The sequence below is a fragment of the Mizuhopecten yessoensis genome, unplaced genomic scaffold (genome assembly GCF_002113885.1).
Source record: "Mizuhopecten yessoensis strain PY_sf001 unplaced genomic scaffold, ASM211388v2 scaffold3645, whole genome shotgun sequence".
In the NCBI taxonomy this organism is placed as follows: Eukaryota; Metazoa; Mollusca; class Bivalvia; order Pectinida; family Pectinidae; genus Mizuhopecten; species Mizuhopecten yessoensis.
This window is the reverse complement of record NW_018405148.1, coordinates 426,469-447,484: the sequence shown is the minus strand read 5'-3', so window position 1 is coordinate 447,484 and position 21,016 is coordinate 426,469. Positions and strand designations below refer to the sequence as shown.

General features: G+C 37.7%; 1 protein-coding gene across 2 annotated transcripts in view; it reads left to right on the top strand.

The window, feature by feature from the left end:
* The window catches only part of LOC110447895 (retinoblastoma-associated protein-like), a 32,330-nt gene extending 30,037 nt beyond the window's left edge, over positions 1-2,293 (top strand). For both annotated transcript variants that reach the window (XM_021493873.1, XM_021493872.1), the window contains 3 exons: positions 635-753; positions 1,276-1,380; positions 1,570-2,293. In XM_021493873.1, the coding sequence (XP_021349548.1) occupies positions 635-753; positions 1,276-1,380; positions 1,570-1,615 (270 nt within the window). In that variant the 3' untranslated portion in view covers positions 1,616-2,293. The remainder of the gene's footprint in view (positions 1-634; positions 754-1,275; positions 1,381-1,569) is intronic.
* Positions 2,294-21,016: the final 18,723 nt, after the last annotated feature.

The window sequence follows — 21,016 nt, the reverse complement described above, 5'->3', positions numbered from 1 at the left end:
TGGGCCTCTTGTTTAATTTCTTATTGTCCAAATAAAAGAAACGTCAATTTTCAAGAAACCATCAATTTTAAAAGAAAATTTAAGAGATCTTTGCAGTTCTTTTGATTGTGATGTTTTATTTAATCAGTAAAGTTTGAAGCCAGACTCAAAATAGTGAAAGATGGCCAGGTTTATTTATTGAAGTTGATTCTTTAAAATTCATGTTAGTGGGTTGGTTTCAAAATATATGTCGGTGGTTAACATTTGTAAATATATAATTCAGTGTTATCATAAGACTAGATTGGAGAAGGAAAGGAACATACCAACTACATTTATATGTTGATTAATCATTCACCCCTACGTTTTTAAAATGGACTTGCCCAGTCTTTGATTTGGTAATGTTCAAATGTGACTTGAGGGGTGAATGGGTTAAGAAGAGAAAAATGTATTTAATATGTGTATTTCATTGAGATTTTGAAAAGCTTAAATACTGACATTTAAGTAGATACTTAACCATGCCATGGGCTATGAATTTAACATTGTTCATATTTAATACATAAGATCCTGATATTAACAATGATGAGATAGATGTAGGCGATAGTTGGTGTTAGATTGGTACGCTTGTAAAGAAACCTGTGCGCCCGTTTGATTTCAGTCGTCGGAGAAGTTACAACGGATTAATGAGACAATGGTGAGAGCACGAAGTGGAAGTGTAACACCTCGTAGCCAGAAACGCCTCATGTTTGATCAGATGGATGAACCAGATGCACAAAGGTGATTGTATATAACTTTCAAAGGCCATACAACAGTAGTTGTATTTTCCCATTGCTTAATCATCTCTAATTCTTACTGCAGAACATTTCACTTAATATCATGTCGCTAAATGTCACTTTTCAGTTATTATCATGTTTTCTTGATGCATCGTTTTTCCTGCTATATAATCTTTGTATTTGATTATCACTAGTTTTGATGTCAATTTCGCTCAATATCACCTTATTTTGACCACTGTCACAAAAACCCCCATAGGTAAATGATGATAAGAATCAATGGTTTATTCCCCCGAGATCTAGTGTCACATCTGGACGTATTATATTAACGTCACGACCTAATGGTGTCTTTTTTACACATGGCTGACTGCAAAACTGTAGACCGACCCCACTTGCGTGTAAGATCCACCAGTCGGGGTGACAACTAGTTTCATGCTTGTAAACAGGGACCGTAAACACAAACAAACGAAACCAAATGAATTACGGCTTGTTATGACTTCACTGTTCAAATGCTTTGTTGGTGTTTCAGCATGGCAAATGCATTACCAGATGACTGTGCTGTGATCAAGAAGAAAAAAGTGTCTATAAAAGGGGCCCAAATTGCTACCCTGAAACAGGAACCAAAATTTACAAGGTGGGCAAAATGAATCTGAGTAGGGGATGGCTATCTTAGTATAACAAGTTGTTTAAACCGTTGTCACAGTGGTAAAGGTGAAAATTTGAATCAGTTGATGTTTGCTAAAGTCTTTAACAGAATTTATTCACTGATACAAAGGTAACTATTATGAGAAATTCTCTAAAGATTGGATTTGTTCTATTACAGGGAACATAAAAAGTTGCAGAACCCAGACAGTGGAGCCCCGAGATAACCTTATCTATTTTAGGAAGAATTTTGTTTGAGAGTCTAGTATTTCTCGTGAATGAAAGAGATGAGTATCTTTATATAGACTACTAAAAAAACTTGTTGAATACAAGATGTTGGAGCTGTGAAAATGGACACAAAATCTACTTCATTCCAGACTGAAGGTGAAAAAACTACAGCAATTCATTAAAGGCAGGAATTATTACCTGCCCAGGTAAATTTAGGTCTGAATGAAATCCTGTGAATATGGGAGAATGTGTGGATGACTTTTTAGAACCAAAATACAGATGTGGTTGCGGTGAAGTGAATTGTTCCATTTCTTGTATCCATTCATGCCTTATGCATACCTGGATCAGAGATTGTTGCTTCACAAAAATGACAATGTCTGATGCGTGCCTGACCTGGAGATTATCGTTAGACTAGAAATGATGTATGATGCATGCCTGAATCAGAGATTATTGTTAGACTAGAAATGATGTCTGATGCGTGCCTGAATCAGCGATCATCCTTAGACTAGAAAAGATGTCTGATGCGGGCCTGAATCAGCGATCATCCTTAGACTAGAAAAGATGTCTGATGCGAGCCTGAATCAGCGATCATCCTTAGACTACAAATGATGTCTGATGTGTGCCTGAATCAGCGATCATCCTTAGACTAGCAATTATGTATGATGTGTGCCTGAATCAGCGATCATCCTTAGACTAAAAAAAATGTCTGATGCATGCCTGAATCAGCGATCATCCTTAGACTAGAAAAGATGTCTGATGCGGGCCTGAATCAGCGATCATCCTTAGACTAGAAATGATGTCTGATGCGTGCCTGAATCAGCGATCATCCTTAGACTAGCAATTATGTATGATGTGTGCCTGAATCAGCGATCATCCTTAGACTAGAAAAGATGTATGATGAATGCCTGAATCAGCGATCATCCTTAGACTAGAAATGATTTATGATGTGTGCCTGAATCAGCGATCATCCTTAGACTAAAAAAAATGTATGATGCATGCCTGAATCAGCGATCATCCTTAGACTAGAAAAGATGTATGATGCATGCCTGAATCAGCGATCATCCTTAGACTAGAAATGATGTATGATGTGTGCCTGAATCAGCGATTATCCTTAGACTAGAAATGATGTCTGATGTGTGCCTAAATCAGCGATCATCCTTAGACTAGAAATGATTTATGATGTGTGCCTGAATCAGCGATCATCCTTAGACTAAAAAAAATGTCTGATGCATGCCTGAATCAGCGATCATCCTTAGACTAGAAAAGATGTATGATGCATGCCTGAATCAGCGATCATCCTTAGACTAGAAATGATGTCTGAGGTGTGCCTGAATCAGATATTATTGTTACACTAGAAATGATGTCTGATGCTGGCCTGAATCAGCGATCATCCTTAGACTAGAAAAGATGTCTGATGCGGGCCTGAATCAGCGATCATCCTTAGACTAGAAAAGATGTCTGATGCGGGCCTGAATCAGCGATCATCCTTAGACTAGAAAAGATGTCTGATGCGAGCCTGAATGAGCGATGATCCTTAGACTAGAAATGATGTCTGATGTGTGCCTAAATCAGCGATCATCCTTAGACTAGAAATGATGTCTGATGCGTGCCTGAATCAGCGATCATCCTTAGACTAGAAATGATGTCTGATGTGTGCCTGAATCAGATATTATTGTTAGACTAGAAATGATGTCTGATTTCTGATCCCTCTTGGATCTCTTGTTAGTATTACTATAGCACATAGACAATGAGTTATTGACTTTATCACAAATTGAATACTGTGCAATAACAGTAAGTTATATCAGTGTTTGTTTAAACAATTTATGATTCAAGCAATCTTGCTCCTGCATCACACGTTCATTGAAATCCTTCGGCGTGTTATTTTCGTATGTAATTTTCATCATTCACAAATAACCATTGAATCATATGTTACATAATTGTTGAAATGATACAATATGTACCTGTTTACTTTCTGGTATATAGATAATGTCACAATTCGAAATCTTGTCCTGTAGATATTAGTGTTATAACTACAATCGGTCAATATTAACTGTTATGGAAGCATTACCTGAAGACTTTATACTTTGTCCAAGATTTTACTCCAGGACTGGCAGGAGAAGATTTCATAATTAGGAAATCTTTGTCTGACCTTTTTTTTTAATTTAAAAAAATACAAAAATCAATTTAATAAATTTCTTAAACTATGCCATCACCCTTAAAAATATTTGTGAAGCATATCCGTACACAAAATCCATGTGTGCAATCTGAGATATCGGATGAACATGCGTGGTATTACCTATTGAGAGCTTCTGCAACCTAAGTTAACTGGGATTATATGTAAATCAGCTTGTTCATCTGTCTTTCTGTATGTCCATGGATAAATCTTGTCTGGATAACTCCTCCTCATGAACTGATTAGCTGATCTCAATAACACTTGATGTGCATGGGCAGCAGCACATCATGCAGTTGCACACCTTACAATATTTCGGTTGGTCTTTTATTCCCAGGGATATTGCCCTTTAGCTTTTACTAATGTGAAGCTCTGTCCAATTGCCATGAAACAACCCGCGAGTGACAGATGGGGATGTACTTTACGTCAAATGGTCAGCTTTTGGTTTCAAATATGTGTCACCACCTCTGATTGGCTCAGACAAAAATGGTTGTAACTTTAGTTCTATTTGGCCTTCATACTTTGTGAGAGTGATACATCGGGGACTTACTTTAAATTAAGTGGCTTAGTTTTAAATTTCAGAATTAAAGCTGGCGATTGATTGGCTAAGACACTGAGAAACTTGATAGTTGAACTTATAGTATTAGTATGTTTGTGGCATGCAGTTCTGGTTTTCATTGGGCTTGACTGTAAATTTAAAATGAAATCTGTTTGTATTTCAATTTTGAGGTAGATTTTCAGTAACTGGAACAATATGGGGCAGCAATCCTTGCATTATGATGTCACAATTGTATTAGAGTTTTGATCATAACCAGAGTGACGGTCTTTGAACTTACAGCAGTTTGTTTATAGGATTATATAATTGCAATACAGTCAGAGCTTGATTATGTTAACTATTGGGAATGAATTCATGAATATTCTTTCAAATTTGTCCACTTTACTCTTCATTAAAGATAATTCAAATATTTCATTGGTGCAAACCCTTTTAAATATAAGTGAAATTAAATTTATTGCAAAAAAATTCTATCAACTTATATCAACTACTATTGTTAGTTGGAGTGGTAGCACACAGGGAGTTGTAATCTGGGAAGAAACCAGAGTATCAGGAGTACACCACATTGTCAGGCAGGTGACCTAAACCTTTTTCCCCATCTGATCAGGAATCGAGATCACCGTCAGTCCTAGTGAAAGCATGGTCAGATACCCACGTCCAATTTGCTTTGCTATTCATTCATCACGTGATGAGTGGGTAGCGAGGCAAAATCTGCCGTGGGTATCCGACGATGTAGTGAAAGGCGAGTGTTCTTTCCACTGTGCCACCCAACCACCCAAAGGTAGCTGAAATCCTTCAGTGTTGTATGTGATGTACCTAGTAATAACCTACAGGATATTTCATCCAGAGTCCATTCAAAATTGCAGCATATATTGAAAAAAATAATAACCATTATAGTAATTATAAAAAGGAATATGAAGAGATAAAATGGTGCATAATATTATCAGTTATTTTTATTATTTTCCAGTAACACCAGTTATTAAATATTACCTTTTTGATTTAAACATATTTGTATTGCCCTTTGTTCAGCAATGGGATCGGGAACAAGTTGTACAACTTATACAAAGCCCTTTCCCTTCAGTAGAATTCACTCTGCTAGGATTATCTGGTTTTCAATGATATGAGTGGTGTTCTTGTTTGGAATTAAATGGTTGCAGTAATTTGCATAAGTGCATTTTTTAAAAGAATATAAAATATATGGAAAGTACTGTTTCCATAAATCAAACTTTGAAGATTAAAATTTCTTCATATTTTGAACTTAAAGTTATGCCTAGACTTGTTTTCATTGCATGACACTATTGATAGTGAATCAAGCTTTTATTTTCCACTTTTTCAAATTATGATCATTTTAACACATAAACATGCAGACTACAGTGTAAAAATAAATACACAAACAAATATTTTTCTAAATACTTTATTTATAGTATCAATAGATTTTCAAATTAGTTTCTTGCCTGGTATTCGGTCACTTCACAATCACATTCGGTCTTGTGCAGTATATACATGATCTTAAAAAGATGTTCAACAGTTGGGAGTTGAAGTCTCGGTGCTTCAAAGTTTTCCTGGTGGTTTTGTAAAGTTCAAAAGTTTGATTATAATTATCTCTTCATATATTTATATATAAACTTTATTTATTTTACAACCATTATGAAACAAGTTATTTCAACTTATATTAATCACTCTTGTTGGCCCGAATGTTAGCGCGTTCATATATTTAATGTGCCTACACGTAAAGAATCTTTTGTGTAAAATTGTTATAGATTAAATATTCATCAGATAACAATCTATTAGCCTTCAATTATTGATTGCTGACTTTTATTTGTAAATTGATTTATTTTTAAATTATCTTCAATCATGTCAATTAATTTCAGAACTTGATTTTTTGATGGTGACAACCAGTGAAATTTGATAATTCATATAATATTTTCTGTAAATTATGATCTTGAAAGAGGTTTACAATTTAACATTCAATTTCACATTATTAATTTTCTTTGAGGTTAAAAAAAAAGATAGTAATTATGAAGAATGTGGTAACCATGAAAGTATGAACAAGCAGAGCATGGTGTGAATGAGTTTTCAATAGACACTTGAGTTTATATTTGACTCCACAAAATTAGCTTTCACTCTTATATTTGAAAAGACCTGTGTTTCTTCACATGTTTTTGGACTTTTAAAATTTAAAGGAGGAAAAATGACCCTTCTGAATTGCTAAATTGCCAGAGGCAATGATAGTCCTAGTTAAAACATAATATTGGTTCTAAATGTTCGACGGTTACTGCAAGATTCTGGACATTATAAAATGTCCTCCCCCCACAGCCACCACCACCAACACATAGCCACTGTTTGAGCTGAAACTTTGGGGATCACTTTTCTTGAATGATGGATGTACCATTGTTCACTCATCCTCAAACTTTAAGATTTTTGTTTTTAGATACACATATCTTCACTGCACCCCTGGAATATGGCATAACAAAATGAGAGGCTTTTTATCCGGAACCTTGCGAATGATGCAAATAGGCTACTCTGATAAGTTAGATGAATATGAAAGGAATCGTACACTGCCATAATGGTAAAATAGAACAGCTTTGAAGTCGGGTGTCACGCCTTTGTAATCTTCAAAGGACAGGTACTGCCTAGTGAAAAGTCAGGGTTCTATACACCTGAAACAAATCTAAAAGTTGACGGGAAGCTTACAATTCATTTTGTCACAGAATATTCAAGGGATGCAGAGAACATAGGTGTATCAAGAGCGGAGCCCTTGGATTTCTGTGATGTTGGTGGTATATGGTGTTATGTCGTCTACAAACAGAGCATTGTGGTCTGCCTGTGTTTTGCTTAATATCACAGATACTAGAGTAAATAAATTATGTTATCCAGTACTGTAGGTTATTTTATAAATTGATTTTGGTCAATTCAGTACGATAAGTGTATTTAAAAAACTGTAATTTTTATTTTGTTGGTTTAAATTTATTGATTGGTTTATTTTATCCTTCCTGTGTTGTTGGTGAGTGGTTTTCACCTGTTTTATGTTTAGTTTCAATATTTATGGTGATATTGTAGATAAATTGTATATGTTGTTATGAATTCGATTTTTAAGGGGATATGCTTTAAGGATATATATACCTGTGATTCATGTTGGGGTTATCTGCCCTTAGATCTTTTAATACACGCTTTAGCCTTATATGATAACGGGGACCGACCTGAACAATGAGCATACATGCACTCTGCATGAATTTGTGTCGTCAATATGTTTATCAAGTGCAAATTACAATTTTTAGAACTTCTTTTAAGGTAAATAGGTGGGGACTCTAACAGATAGAAATTTAAATAATGGTAAGTAGCATATATATCTTTCAGTACAAGCAAAAGAGAAAAAGGCTTGAAAGTTCGTTATAGACAAGAAACAATTTTGGTGAACTTATTGTGTAGCAGTTATTTACTGATGAATGATCTCCTAAGTTTGTTTTTGGGGAAATTTGTTTCTTGCCCTTTTTCAACATATGCGCAAGTCATTTTATGTATTTTGTATAAAACTGATTTTGTGAAATTCATTTTGAATATAGTGATAATTAAGGATTGTAGGTTATTGTTTAACACTTCAGTTGGTTTTGTTTGAAGGTTTATAAACAATGTGAATTCTTTCATCAATTCATCTGTTTCATTTTGTTGGTTTTTTTCAGATTGTTGTTATTTCTGATTGAAACATATACATGTATATCTATTTATATTGATTAGGATGCTTAATTTTGTGTTTATTTTCTAACATTTATTACTATATTACCCCTATTTCTGAAGGATGCACAAACTACATACCGTACCAAATGTATGTTAACAAAATGTTACATTTTAGTACACTGTACCATTCTCACTTGTTTTGAAGATATATTATGACAATTTATAACTTTACATGTTACTGTACTGAATATTTTGAAAGTAAAAAGAATTACCTATTGACTGTATATGTTTTTATATTTGTACTCTTTGAAGGCGACTATGAACACAAATATGTACCATACAATCAATATAACTAACCCTGTCAGGAGATCATCTTACCTGTCACTAGATGCACATACATGTGAGCAGTCAACCATAAAAAGAGAATAAAGATTATCCTGTCGTTAGAAATGTGAAGTTGTGCCCCTCAGCCTCGGGGGTTGTGGACAGGATGGGCCCTGAGCTTAAGCCTTGGTGCGGTATCTGTCTGGCATCAACCTTTTTTTAACCACTAATCAATAACAAATAGGCCCAGGATGATGATATTTGGTCCGAAGTATACTGGATAAAGGTCTACAAGTTAGCTCAAATGAATGACCTTCATAGATATATAAGTTCACAGGGTCAAATATGTTAAAAACTTGAACAGGAAACTTACAAAAAACGTCAAACATCAACATGCCGAAACAAGGCGGGGAACGTCGCGAAGTAAACAAACAACCAGACAAAGATACGACGAGGTCAACAAGCAGAACTGGGACAAAAGCCATAGGAAATCCGTTCTCTCTTCCGTTGGAAGGAGACTTGCATACTTTGCTTAGTAATATTGGATTCTAACAAAAACGTGTTAAAACTGTCGAAGATTCAGTCATCAGTATTTCATCAAATAAGCTAACAAGAATGAGCATGCATATATGTGGTATTAACGAACTCCATGGACTCAATGTGGTTCTGTCCTCCCTGTCTCGCCACCTTGGAGAAAAAGCTTTAAACGGAAATTCAGATTGAACGCAAGTGTGCCGAAATAATTGAAATGGTCACAGAGGGGTCAAATATGCTCAAAACTTTAAACAACTTCTAAATAACAAAAAATGCCTATGGTGATGATATTTGGCCAGTAGCATGCTGAGATAAAGGGCTACCAAGTTTGTTCAAATGAATGACCTTAGCCCCATATTCAAGGTCACAGTGGTTAAACATGTTAAAAACCTTTCAACAACTTCTTCTGAATAACCAAAAGGACCAGTATGGTAACATTTGGTCAGTAGCATGCGGGGTGAAGGGCTACCAAGTTTGTTCAAATGAATGACCTTCACTTATATTCACGGTCACAGAGGTCAATCGTCTTGAAACACCTTTATACAACTTCTCCTGAATAACCAAAAGGACCAGGGTGATGATATTTTGCCAGTAGCATACTGGGATGAAGGGCTTCAAAGGTTGTTCAATTGAGTGACCTTTGCCCATTTCCAAGGTCACAGGGGTCAAATATGTTGGAGACTTTCAACGACTTCTCCTAAATAAAGAAATGGCTGGAATGATGATATGTGACCCTGTAGGATTCTCGGATGAAAAGCTGTCAAGTTTGTTCATGTGAACGACCTTCACACTCTTTCAAGGTCACATCTGGTCAATTGTGTATAAACCATTAAAAATCATATTCTCAATATATAATTCATTACGAGCAACAGCAGCAACCCGTTTATATAACGCTGGGGCGGACGAGCAACTAGTTGTTGAGAAAACAGGTCACCGATCTTCTGCAGATCGTTCTTACAAACGCACCAATGAAGAACAGATGATCAATGTAAGTAATGTCATTCAAGGACACAAAAAGACAAAGACTGCAACATCAACAGCAACGGCACTTGTTGAATGTGAGAATGTTCATTCCACATGAATGTGTATAGAAGCCTGCACATTCAGGATAAAATTTGTAGAAATAAAATACACGTGTCGGCAATCTTCCAGTGCCATGGACACTTTGATTTAACATTAGATATGCAATGATAAGATGCATGTCGGTATGATGAATATCGGTTCTCTGAACCTCTGGGATATGTCGTGACATGAATATCGGTTCTGTGAACCTATGGGATATGTCGTGACATGAATATTGGTTTTCTGAACCTCTAGGATATGTCGTGACATAAATATCGGTTCTCTGAAAATCTGGGATATGTCGTGACATGGATATCGGTTTTCGGAACCTGTTGGATATGTCGTGACATGGATATCGGTTCTCTGAACCTCTGGGATATGTCGTGAAATGAATATCGGTTTTCGGAACCTCTGGGATATGTCATGACATGAATATCGGTTTTCGGAACCTCACGGAAATGTCGTGACATGGATATCGGTTGTCTGAACCTCTGGGATATGTCGTGACATGCATATCGGTTCTCTGAACCTCTGGGATATGTCGTGAAATGAATATCGGTTTTCGGAACCTCACGGAAATGTCGTGACATGGATATCGGTTCTCTGACCCTCTGGGATATGTCGTGACATGCATATCGGTTCTCTGAACCTCTGGGATATGTCGTGAAATGGATATCGGTTCTCTGAACCTCTTGGATATGTCGTGACATGGATATCGGTTCTCTGAACCTCTGGGATATGTCGTGACATGAATATCGGTTTTCGGAACCTCACGGATATGTCGTGACATGGATATCGGTTTTCGGAACCTCTGGGATATGTCGTGACATGGATATCGGTTCTCTGAACCTCTGGGATATGTCCTGACAATGATTGTCCTGGCGTGCCTGATGACACAGCCTTTGTGCTGAAATGTAAGGGTGAGTTGTGAATATGTTCAATTCCATGGATAAATACACTATTGATACTCTAGCTTTTTGTGTTGGATTATAAATGTTGATGCTGAATTACAGATACATGTATAAGGTCATTGTATTACTCTATCAGACAAGGAAAAATAGAGTTGTTTAGGCCCATATCTTTTCAGTCTCCTATAGAAGGTTTATCCTGAGGTTTTTCTCCTACCTAAAACACAAACCCCTGGTATACTTAACTAAAACACAAACCCCTGGTATACCTACCTAAAACACAAACCCCTGGTATACCTACCTAAAACACAAACCCCTGGTCTACCTACCTAAAACACAAACCCCTGATAACATGTAAGAATGAAAACTATTAAACAATACACCGGTAATGAGGTAGCAATGACAAGGTATTGCAGCATGAACTACGGTCATTTATTGGAGAAGTACAGATAGATGTTCATATCCAAATAATAACGTGCGGAATCCTGGGTATTTATCAGTCAGTACATTTTGGTCTTTTCAAGCGAGAATAATTTCATTCTCAGCAGATGACAATGTTAACATGATGTGAAAGATTTTTAATGTAATGATATGTTGATCAATTCTACACATAAAACAACTACACTAACACTTAGATTTCAACATTATGATGAAGACAGAAATGCTGAAACGGAGTGCAAAAAAGCCCTGTTAAGACCTAAACCAACACTAGTGGTAATTAAATTATCTCGCTTCAATGCAATAACAACGATATTAATGATAACACCATGTTATTCTACCTTTAACTATGGATCATTGTCGTGAAAGGACCTGTTAAATTAATCTTTCAAATGTACGATACCATACTACGGTAATGAATTCGGCTGCTATTTATAGGTGTATCCTCACTTCATGTTAACCATATTTCACGTGCTACACAAGTTGTTTAAAAGCGATATTAATTTATAACATGCACCTCCCATATTCGATTACTCGCCTGTTTTGCCGAAAATAACGAAGTAATTGAAAGACCAACTACTAATTAGGCAGATCGAAAGCCAGGTAAAATAAACTTAGGTGGAAGAACAAGTTAGTAGAGGAGGCAAAACTGGCGGGGAAAATTCTGCACCTTGAGGGGTATTTTGTGGAAAGTAATCGTCTGTCTGTGGTGTCGTCTGTGGTTGGTATAAGTTTACGTAAGATAACAAAATGGGAAAGATCAGTGATAAATGGTCCATTCTAAATTGTAATATATTGTATAACAATTGTACCAAGTATATATAGATGAACGACAGACGTAATAGATAAGGAAGATGTTCTCAAACTATGCTGTTTTTGCAAATATACCTGTTTGAAAAATCCAAGCATTTCTGAATACGGAAACAAGTCCTAGTTCAACTGAATCATGCCTCACAATGGAATACGCTATTTATAATTATATTAAAAGAAAGGGATTTGACGGTTATCTAAACAATATCCCTCAAGGTGCAGATGAATCATTACAGATCATGTGATTCCCCGCATTGAGTTTAATTAAGTCAGGATTATATGGAGGACATGTAGGCAATTTTGATGAGTTATATAGTCAAACTAATGGCTTGACGTCAGGATTGTTAGGATAATTTTAAAAGGGTTATAATGTTTGTACACAATAATACGACACAATGAAACGTCGACACTCAACGACCAAACCATGACGGCTCTCTCGTTGTTACCTGTTCTCTAGGAATTTACTGGTGTTCACAAATATTCATTAAAAAGGCCGAACCCAAGTCTCTAACTTTTGGGAGAGCATATGATGCTGATCTTAGTAGCATGGTTGTACGTATCTCTGAATAGCCAGGAAAAGATAAAGGTTCGTCGAGGTCAGGCATCTATGGAAACAGAAGGGTTTTAAAGTTTTGCTCCTATCTCCTCTATCTGGACAAACGGCTATTTGTTTAGTGGCAATAACCTGTTTCTAAATTAATGAGGACCCATTGACCATCAATTCTCCAACTCAAATTAAGACAAAATTCACTGATCCGTTCAACCTTATTACGGAGGCACAGTAGTCTAGTGGTTGGACGTCGGGCTCGTGGCCGAAGGGTTGCGGGTTCGAGTCACGTCACGGCACTGTGTTGTATCCTTTGACACGATACTGTACTCTGCTTGTTCCAGTCTACTCAGCTGTAAGTGAGTACGTGGCAGTGCTAGAATTGTTGAATGCTCCCCAAGGGAATTAAGAACGATATTAGCTTGTAGCAAAGACCCTATAACCACGGATAATAATTTGTGAACCGCTTTTTGTTATTCTGTAGTATTACATGAAAGGAAAAGTTAACAGGCGACGGACATCGCACCATTGCATTAGTTTATTTGGCAAGGTGAGCTAAAAATAAATCGTTGATTATTGACTCACTTGGTAGCTGTGAAGGGAATTATACAAGGCATCATTTTCTTTACATTTGACTGTTACAGTCCGCTGAATGGTGTTTAAAATATTCCGCAGTAGTAGAAAAACAGCAACGGCAGGTAAACAACAACGCAGTGTGTAACCATTGGATGCTTAAAACAAACGTACTTTCGATTATTTTATACTAGTCACGTGACCGTGCAATTAAAGTTTTATTTTAGTCATGATTATTGTCGCAATCGTATTTGCCATGTCATTTACACGTGACCAGTTCTTAAAAAAACACCTCATAGAGACAGGTATGCTGTGGATATCGAATTTAAAATATAACTGTAAAGTGTATCCCTTTCATTTTAACCTTTAAAAGTCTTAGCTTTTACCGAATGGACGGTCTCGGTCCAGTCCAGCCTCAATTTACTTAGCCAGTCTCGTCCAAGGAGACTTGGTCTCTGTCCCTCAACAACTTCTGACGGTAGTATTTCATGTTGATCTTTGTAGGAGACTTTTACCTGACCTATCCTGAGAATGGGTAACACTTCCCCTGTATATGTCTTGAGACGTTTCTCCGACTTTTTGAGAGCCACACGAACCCCAGGTTTCTTGACTGTTTCCCTACTTAGGATCATAGCCGAAGCTCCAGTATCTACTTCCATGGCTGTAGTCTTACCATCAATGTCAATATTGACCATGTAATGATATGATAGTATACAACATTTATATAGCGCCCTATATCATTTGTAAAATTATTCTAAAGTGCTTTACAAATTTTGGATAATAGTAATAGTTATAATTGTGAAACAAAAACAAAAGCTTACAATCACTTTTAAACATTTAAGCAAGCAATGTCCACATACACACCCACAACATCTAGTTTAACAAATAAAGGGTGGTATTTACATGACGTCTTTGAGGAGACCCTAAAATGCAGATGTGAAGAGGTGAGTTTTGATGTCCCTCTTGAATTCGGCCAGGGTATTTGACTTTCTAATAGCAGATGGTAAGCTATTCCACAACCTGGCCGAAAACCCTCCCAAAGCACTGGTTTCCATAGGTAACAGTACGAGATTTTGGGACACACAACAATCGTGACGGCTGATACAGGGTAACAAGCTCCTGTAGGTACTGAGGAGCTGTTCCATTAAGTGCCTTGTATGTGTACACCAGAATTTTGTACTGCGACCTGTATCGTACAGGTAACCAGTGCAATGGATATAGCACAGGTGTGATGTGCTCTCACTTTCGAGTACGAGTAACCAGCCGTGCTGCAGTGTTCTGGACACTCTGCAGACGACTAGTTAGTTTGTCAGATATACCACAGAGCAGGGCGTTACCATAATCCAACCGAGAGGTAAGAAGTGAATGCACCAAAATCGTGCATGCATCTTCAGTTATAAACTGACGAATACAGCCGATGTTCCTGATCTGGTAGTAACATGATTTGGCAATAGCGTTCACTCGTTTCTTCATATTCAGTGAAATATCAAAGTATACGCCTACGTTTTCAACAGCTGGGACAGTCTCAATAGTTTATTTCCGTCTTTTCCTGATTAAGCTTTAGCAGCATGCTGGCATCCAGGTACTGTAATATATCAGACAAGCTTCCAGATTTTCTGAAACTGTATCCCAACTGTCCTGTGGTTTAATAACCATGTACATTTGTGTGTCATCAGCATAGCAAAGAAAGCGAACTCTTTGGCGACGACAAACCTCTCCAATCGGTTTGGGGTACAGGCAATATTTGCGTGGTCCTAACACCGACCCTTGAGGGAACCTGAAATCTAGTACTTTGACATGTGAGGTGGTCGATCCGATGGCAACACACTGTCGTCGTTCACTCATATAAGACTGTATCCAGCATAGTGCGGTATCAGTCACTCCAAAAGTAAGAGTATTCCAGACGTTTATAAAGTATGTCATGGTCGATGACGTCACCTTCAGCTGACAAGTCCAGCATGACAAGCACCGCTCTGCACTTGCTATGTACACGTAGAAGAGCCGTCTCAATAGAGTCTCCCATGCGGTAGGCTGATTGCATGTGGTCATGGAGATTGTTTGCATGGAGATGAACCTCTAAACGCCGGGACACAACCTTCTCCACGATCCCAGACAGAAAGGGCAGATTTGAAACTGGGTGGTAGTTCTTCAACTCCTCATTGTCATTCTTTAACAATGGTCTAACATGTGCCTTCTTGAAACATAATGGAACCTTTGACTCGGCCAATGATTTGTTTATGATTGAGGTAATCAAAGGAAGCAGTGCTTCAAGACATTGCTTAAATAGGTCTGTAGGCCACAGGACTTCGATTGCGAGGTCATGATGATATTGCACAACTCGTCCTGGGTAGTTGGCGAGAGCTTTGCCAATGGTTCCCCATCCAATTCATTGTCAGAAGTCATGACAGAGATATCATTGTCAGCAGAAGAGTTCACTTTGGTAATATTTTTCCTGATTGAGCTGATTTTATTCAGAAAGTTATCACTGAACTTGTTCGAAAAGTGTTCTTCAGAATTGCAGCTTGGTAGGATAATTTCACCTTTTTGGCCCATAAGGTATTTGGTGAGTCTAAAAATGCTGTCTATGATCCTTACCACATTCTTCGATTCTTTCCGAAAAAAACCCCTTCTTTAACTGAATGAGAAGTGAACCAACTAGCTGACATTGTTCCCTATAATCTGTTGGTGAACGGTAAATTTGGTCCGTCGCCACTGTCTCTCTGGTTTTCTATGGTTCCATTTTTCTACGCCGAAATTTTCATTATACCACGGGGCATTCGGTCTCACAGTTATCACCTTAGTCTGCAGATGTACCTGCTTCTCTATAAGGGCTTCTATACCAGATGTGTATGCCTCAACAAGAGCATCAACCTCCTTCAGGAGATTGAAAGGCGAAAGAAGACTGAATGTCATTGTTGAAATCTGGTATTGAAATTTCGCGGAATTTCCGGAAGCGCACTTCTTTCCTTGCACGACCTGGCTTACTACAATTCAGTGTTGCTTGGACAGCAAGATGATCACCAGATTGGTTCCCCTTTACATCACTTAGACATGGATCATGAATGACTGAGTTATCTTCTCTCGTTATGACCACATCCAGTGGGTGGCCATAGGTGTGTGTAGCTTCTGTCACATGCTGAATCAGACCCACCAGCAATGACAGAACAAGTTATGCGCTCAACGTGTGTGTATACATAATCCTGGCTGGAAGGGAGATGTCTCACACTTAGGCCTTTCTGGAACAGAACATCCATCCCACCACCACGTTTGCCGAGTCTAGCATTGTGGAGGAATCCATAGCCTGTTGGTATTAGCTCAGCTAGTACCTGGTCACCGATATCTAAACCTATCCAGGTTTCTGTCAATGCAAGAATGTCAATGTCCTGAGATGTTACAAAATCCCCGATGGACAATGACTTATTCTTCACCGAGCAACAGTTTAAGGACACTAAATCAGAGGACTAACTGCTTTACAGTGACCGGCTGTTGTTGGCTTGATGACATGTAGATTCTCGTACGATACTGATGAGGTCGGAATCCGAGTGGAAGTACCGTTACGAGAATGCACAATAATGTTGATGCCCGATAGTGCAGTATGGCCCTGCAAGAAAGTGTGCGAGGCGGACAGACCATTTGTAGTGACCAAATGGATGAGATTATCAGTGTTCAGGCCCGAGTTGGTACAACCACTGGTTCCGTTTGATTTAACACCGATAACACTTGGTATTCGCCTAACAGAACCCTTTCCTGCCCGTCCCACGTCTTGTGTGCAAGTTTTCCCCCCGAAATTGATTCCTTAGAGACCAAATATGGGTCTCTCTTACAGTCACTGATACTTGGTACATTGTATACACTAGATCACTGTCATCAACATATTGAGTACCACTTTTGTTTTTCAAAGAACCTCGCCAAACCCCTTAAAGTCATTGGAGTGTATTGATAAACGGAAACAGGAAGTACATCCCTAGTTAAAAATCCAATGTAGGGAGACAGTATCAATTTCCGCAAAATCTAATGTTTAATATTAAACTGATGAATATTGTATGTTTATTATTGACAGAACAGTGTGTTCTCTCAATATTAAAGTATTTCAAAGCAATCCAGGCATTAATTTAGTTTTTTTTATCAATCAGTCACATGTGTCCATTTTTCTGTACTTCAGGAACCCGGCTACCTATTTCACTACTGTGAAGTTTTTCAAGAACGATAACCCTTACCTGCAATTACTATGTGTATATGGTTGTATTATAAAATGTCAATTTTTATATCGTGTTTAGAGAATTAATTTTAACACAATTTTAGCATTTATTAAATTAATATACATTAATGCAATACTAATATATGTCAGTATCATTTTTATTGACATTATTTTGTAAAAATATTGTGTCTTTCATTTCTTTTCAAAATTCACTCCTTTTTATATAAATTTACATTTAAAATCCTTAATATTCTGACAACCTATATTTTTTTGTGGCAGAAAATTTTCTTTACTTTTAAGCAATATAACTTCAAAATTTGAAGAAATTCTACTGAGAAATGGTGACACAATCCTATTACCTTTACGGAGTTTGTAGCTTTAGGTAGGGTTACATGCGATTTCTGTACCTGTGGCTTGAGGTTAACAGTACGACATTTTTTAACTGTGTCCTTTTTTTCTACACCCAAAACAATCCGCGTCTTTAGATTTACAATCAGATCTGGCGTGCTTACCCCACATTCGGAACATTCATCCTTCCCCTCCGGGTTTTCGTTTTCGCGAGTCCACTTATCTCCGGCTCTGTTTGGTTTACCTTGTACCCTATGGACTTGTGAAGTCTGGGCATTTTACGATTTGTTCTGCTGAAGGTCCGCCACATTTATGCTTGCCATCTCCATAGCTGTTGCAGTGTCTAGGGCAATTTTTAATGTTAATCTCTCCGTTGACAGTAATCTTCGCTGTATCCGGTCGTCATTTACCCCACAAACCAGACGATCTCGTAACATACTCTCCAAAGTATCGCCAAAATTGCATTCCTCCGTTAACCGTCGCAGTTCGCCACATACGTTTCAATCGACTCTCCATTTTGCCTAAATCTGCTGTGAAATGTGTACCTTTGTACAATTTCTGACGACTTGGGATTTTGGTGAATTTGGTCAAGTTCTTTCCATTCCGCGAAAGATTCATCCCCTAGTTTACCTGGCGCCACCAAACTACGCATTAGCTTGTATGTTTTACTGCCGCACACTGACAACAACACAGATTTTTGTTTGTCAGCATCGGTGATTTCTTTAGCTACGAAATAATGTTCCAATCGCTCAATGTATTGGCTCCATAAATCAGTCTCACATCGAAATTCATCGACTTTACCGAATGTTGCCATCTTCTTGTGGGTTTCTAGTACCTCGTCGCCAATGTAGCGTTTTACACTGATCTGGTGTGTATGGCCTATATAGGCCACCGTACAGTTATTGCCATTCTGGGGGGTTATTGTATTTAAGCGTTTCGTTCACCTAAGTTCAGTGGGAGAGATCACGTAAGATCACAAACATTGTAGACGGAGGACGAGGAAGCTGTGCTGAAGATCTGAAGGTAAGTATTTGTTATAACCATGAATGTATGTGCTTATATTCTACTAATGGTGTCTATTTGGCTTTGTGTCAGACTTAAGAAAAGTGTTTCGTGTAAACTCTGCCAGAAAAATGTCCAGCTAAAACGCAAATCCCAGCGACTGTTAATCTACCAGCAGAAAGCAAGAATGACATTGCCGTCTTGAAGAATCGTTAAACTCTGTTAACTAATTATGTAAACTGATCTTGTAGTCGCTTCATCAAACTAGTTTTCTTTTGTAAGGCATTAACACAAATATCTGAGTTTCCATGTTGAAGAAATATATGTAAAGAGTGGTGAAAATGAATGGCGGAAATATATAATAATAGTAAACATATATGATTTACAAGGACAATGACTACATTAACACCTAAAAATACAATAGCAGTAAGGTGAATGCTTATCAGAACGCTTCAAATGTTTAACCCTCCTCTTCACCCAACAGAATTATTTTTTGAAATATTATATGAAAGTTTTATTTAACAGCTCAACCCTCCCCCTGTTCTCGGGATGTAGTCCCTCTGTTTTCAGGATGGAGTTCCCCGTTCCCGGAATGAAATCCCCCTGTTCCTGTGATACAGACCCCCTCCCCCCTTAATCCAAGGATACACTCTCCCCGTTCCCGGGTTGTAGTCCTCCCGTTCCTATGATACCGTTCCCCCATTCCCAGGATACAGTCTCCCGTTCCCGGGATGTGGTATCTCCGTTCCCGTGATGTATTATCTCCGTTTCCAGGATGTATCCCCTCTCTGTTCCTGGGATGTAGTTCCTTCGTTCCCGAGATGGAGTCACCCGTTCCCGGGATGTATTCATGTATTCCTACTCGATCCCGGAATGAAATCCTCCCGTTCCTGTGATACAGACCCCCCATTCCCAGGATACAGTCTCCCCGTTCTGGGATGTAATATCTTCGTTTCCGGGAAATGGTCCTTCTGTTCCAAAGATGTAGTCCTGCCATTTCTGGAATGAAGTCTTCCAGCCCCCTTCCATTCCCAGAATACGGTCTATCCGTTCCCTGGATGTAGTATCTCCGTTCCCAGGATGTAGTCATCCCGTTCCCGAGATGTAGTCCTCCCACTCCTGCGGTACAGTCCTCCCCTTCTCGAAATGTATTCTTGTATGGGTTTATGCATGTCCTCAGAATTTTGTTTGTTTCAAGAACAATCTAACATAAAAAAATATATTGATCTGCAAATAGATGATTAATTACAACCGTATAAGATTATCATTTTAACGGTTGAACTGCATGTAATTTCCGTTGAAGTTAATGATTTATTACGTAAACGTTTAGTTTTTGTATTGATTTGTATTTCAACTGCTCTAGTGCTAACATTTTATGTTCAATTTAGTAGGCTTTAGGTCCATTTGCTATTATATTCTCCAGCGACATTTCTTTGATAAGTAATGACGACAGATTTCGTGGCAATTCGTCCCTTTATCAAGTCAAAACACAAACATGAAACAATTAATGAACAGACAAAATTTAATGTAGTTATACTAATCATTCTATTTTCTTGTTAGAGCATATCTTTTCGTCTGGCTAGAAGACGAAGGCTATTAACAAAGAACATATCTATCCACAGAATGTTTACCAAAGTGGCAGAAGGGAAATTATTTAACTTTAAAAAAACTAGCAGTAAAAAGTAAGATGCATTAGTAAGTAGTACGTGATACTAGTAATTCTCACTTTTACTTGTCTGCAAAAATATCAATTTTAGCAAAGGGTATTAATCTGTCCGTACAGATCAAGTGCCCATATTGGACAATACGGTAGCCATTACTGAAGAAAAGTTTAAGCATTATTCATCGATATATTTATATTGTACACAGTATATGATGTGTAAAGGCTGTGGTGGGCGATCATTTGCATATGGGTTGTATGTGCATGTTTATTTCTGAATAGGTCGGAGAACGTACATCAATATACTGACCGCGCACATGAGAACAAGGAGTACGTAAAACTGTCTTTTTCTAGAATATAAAGAACACTTCCTCTTCAGGTGTGGCTATAATGCACAGCTGAAAAAGGGCTACTTAAGTAGATATATTAAATATATTCAAAACTATTCTATACTTTACATAAATACTTTAACGCATATTTTATCTTCTGGCAATATGCAACTTTAACTTGATTCGTACTTATTCATATAGGCCTGTCTTCTTTGTGAGTTTATTTATTGTTCACTATTGCAGTTTCTTTGTGTTTTTGTTTGTTTTGT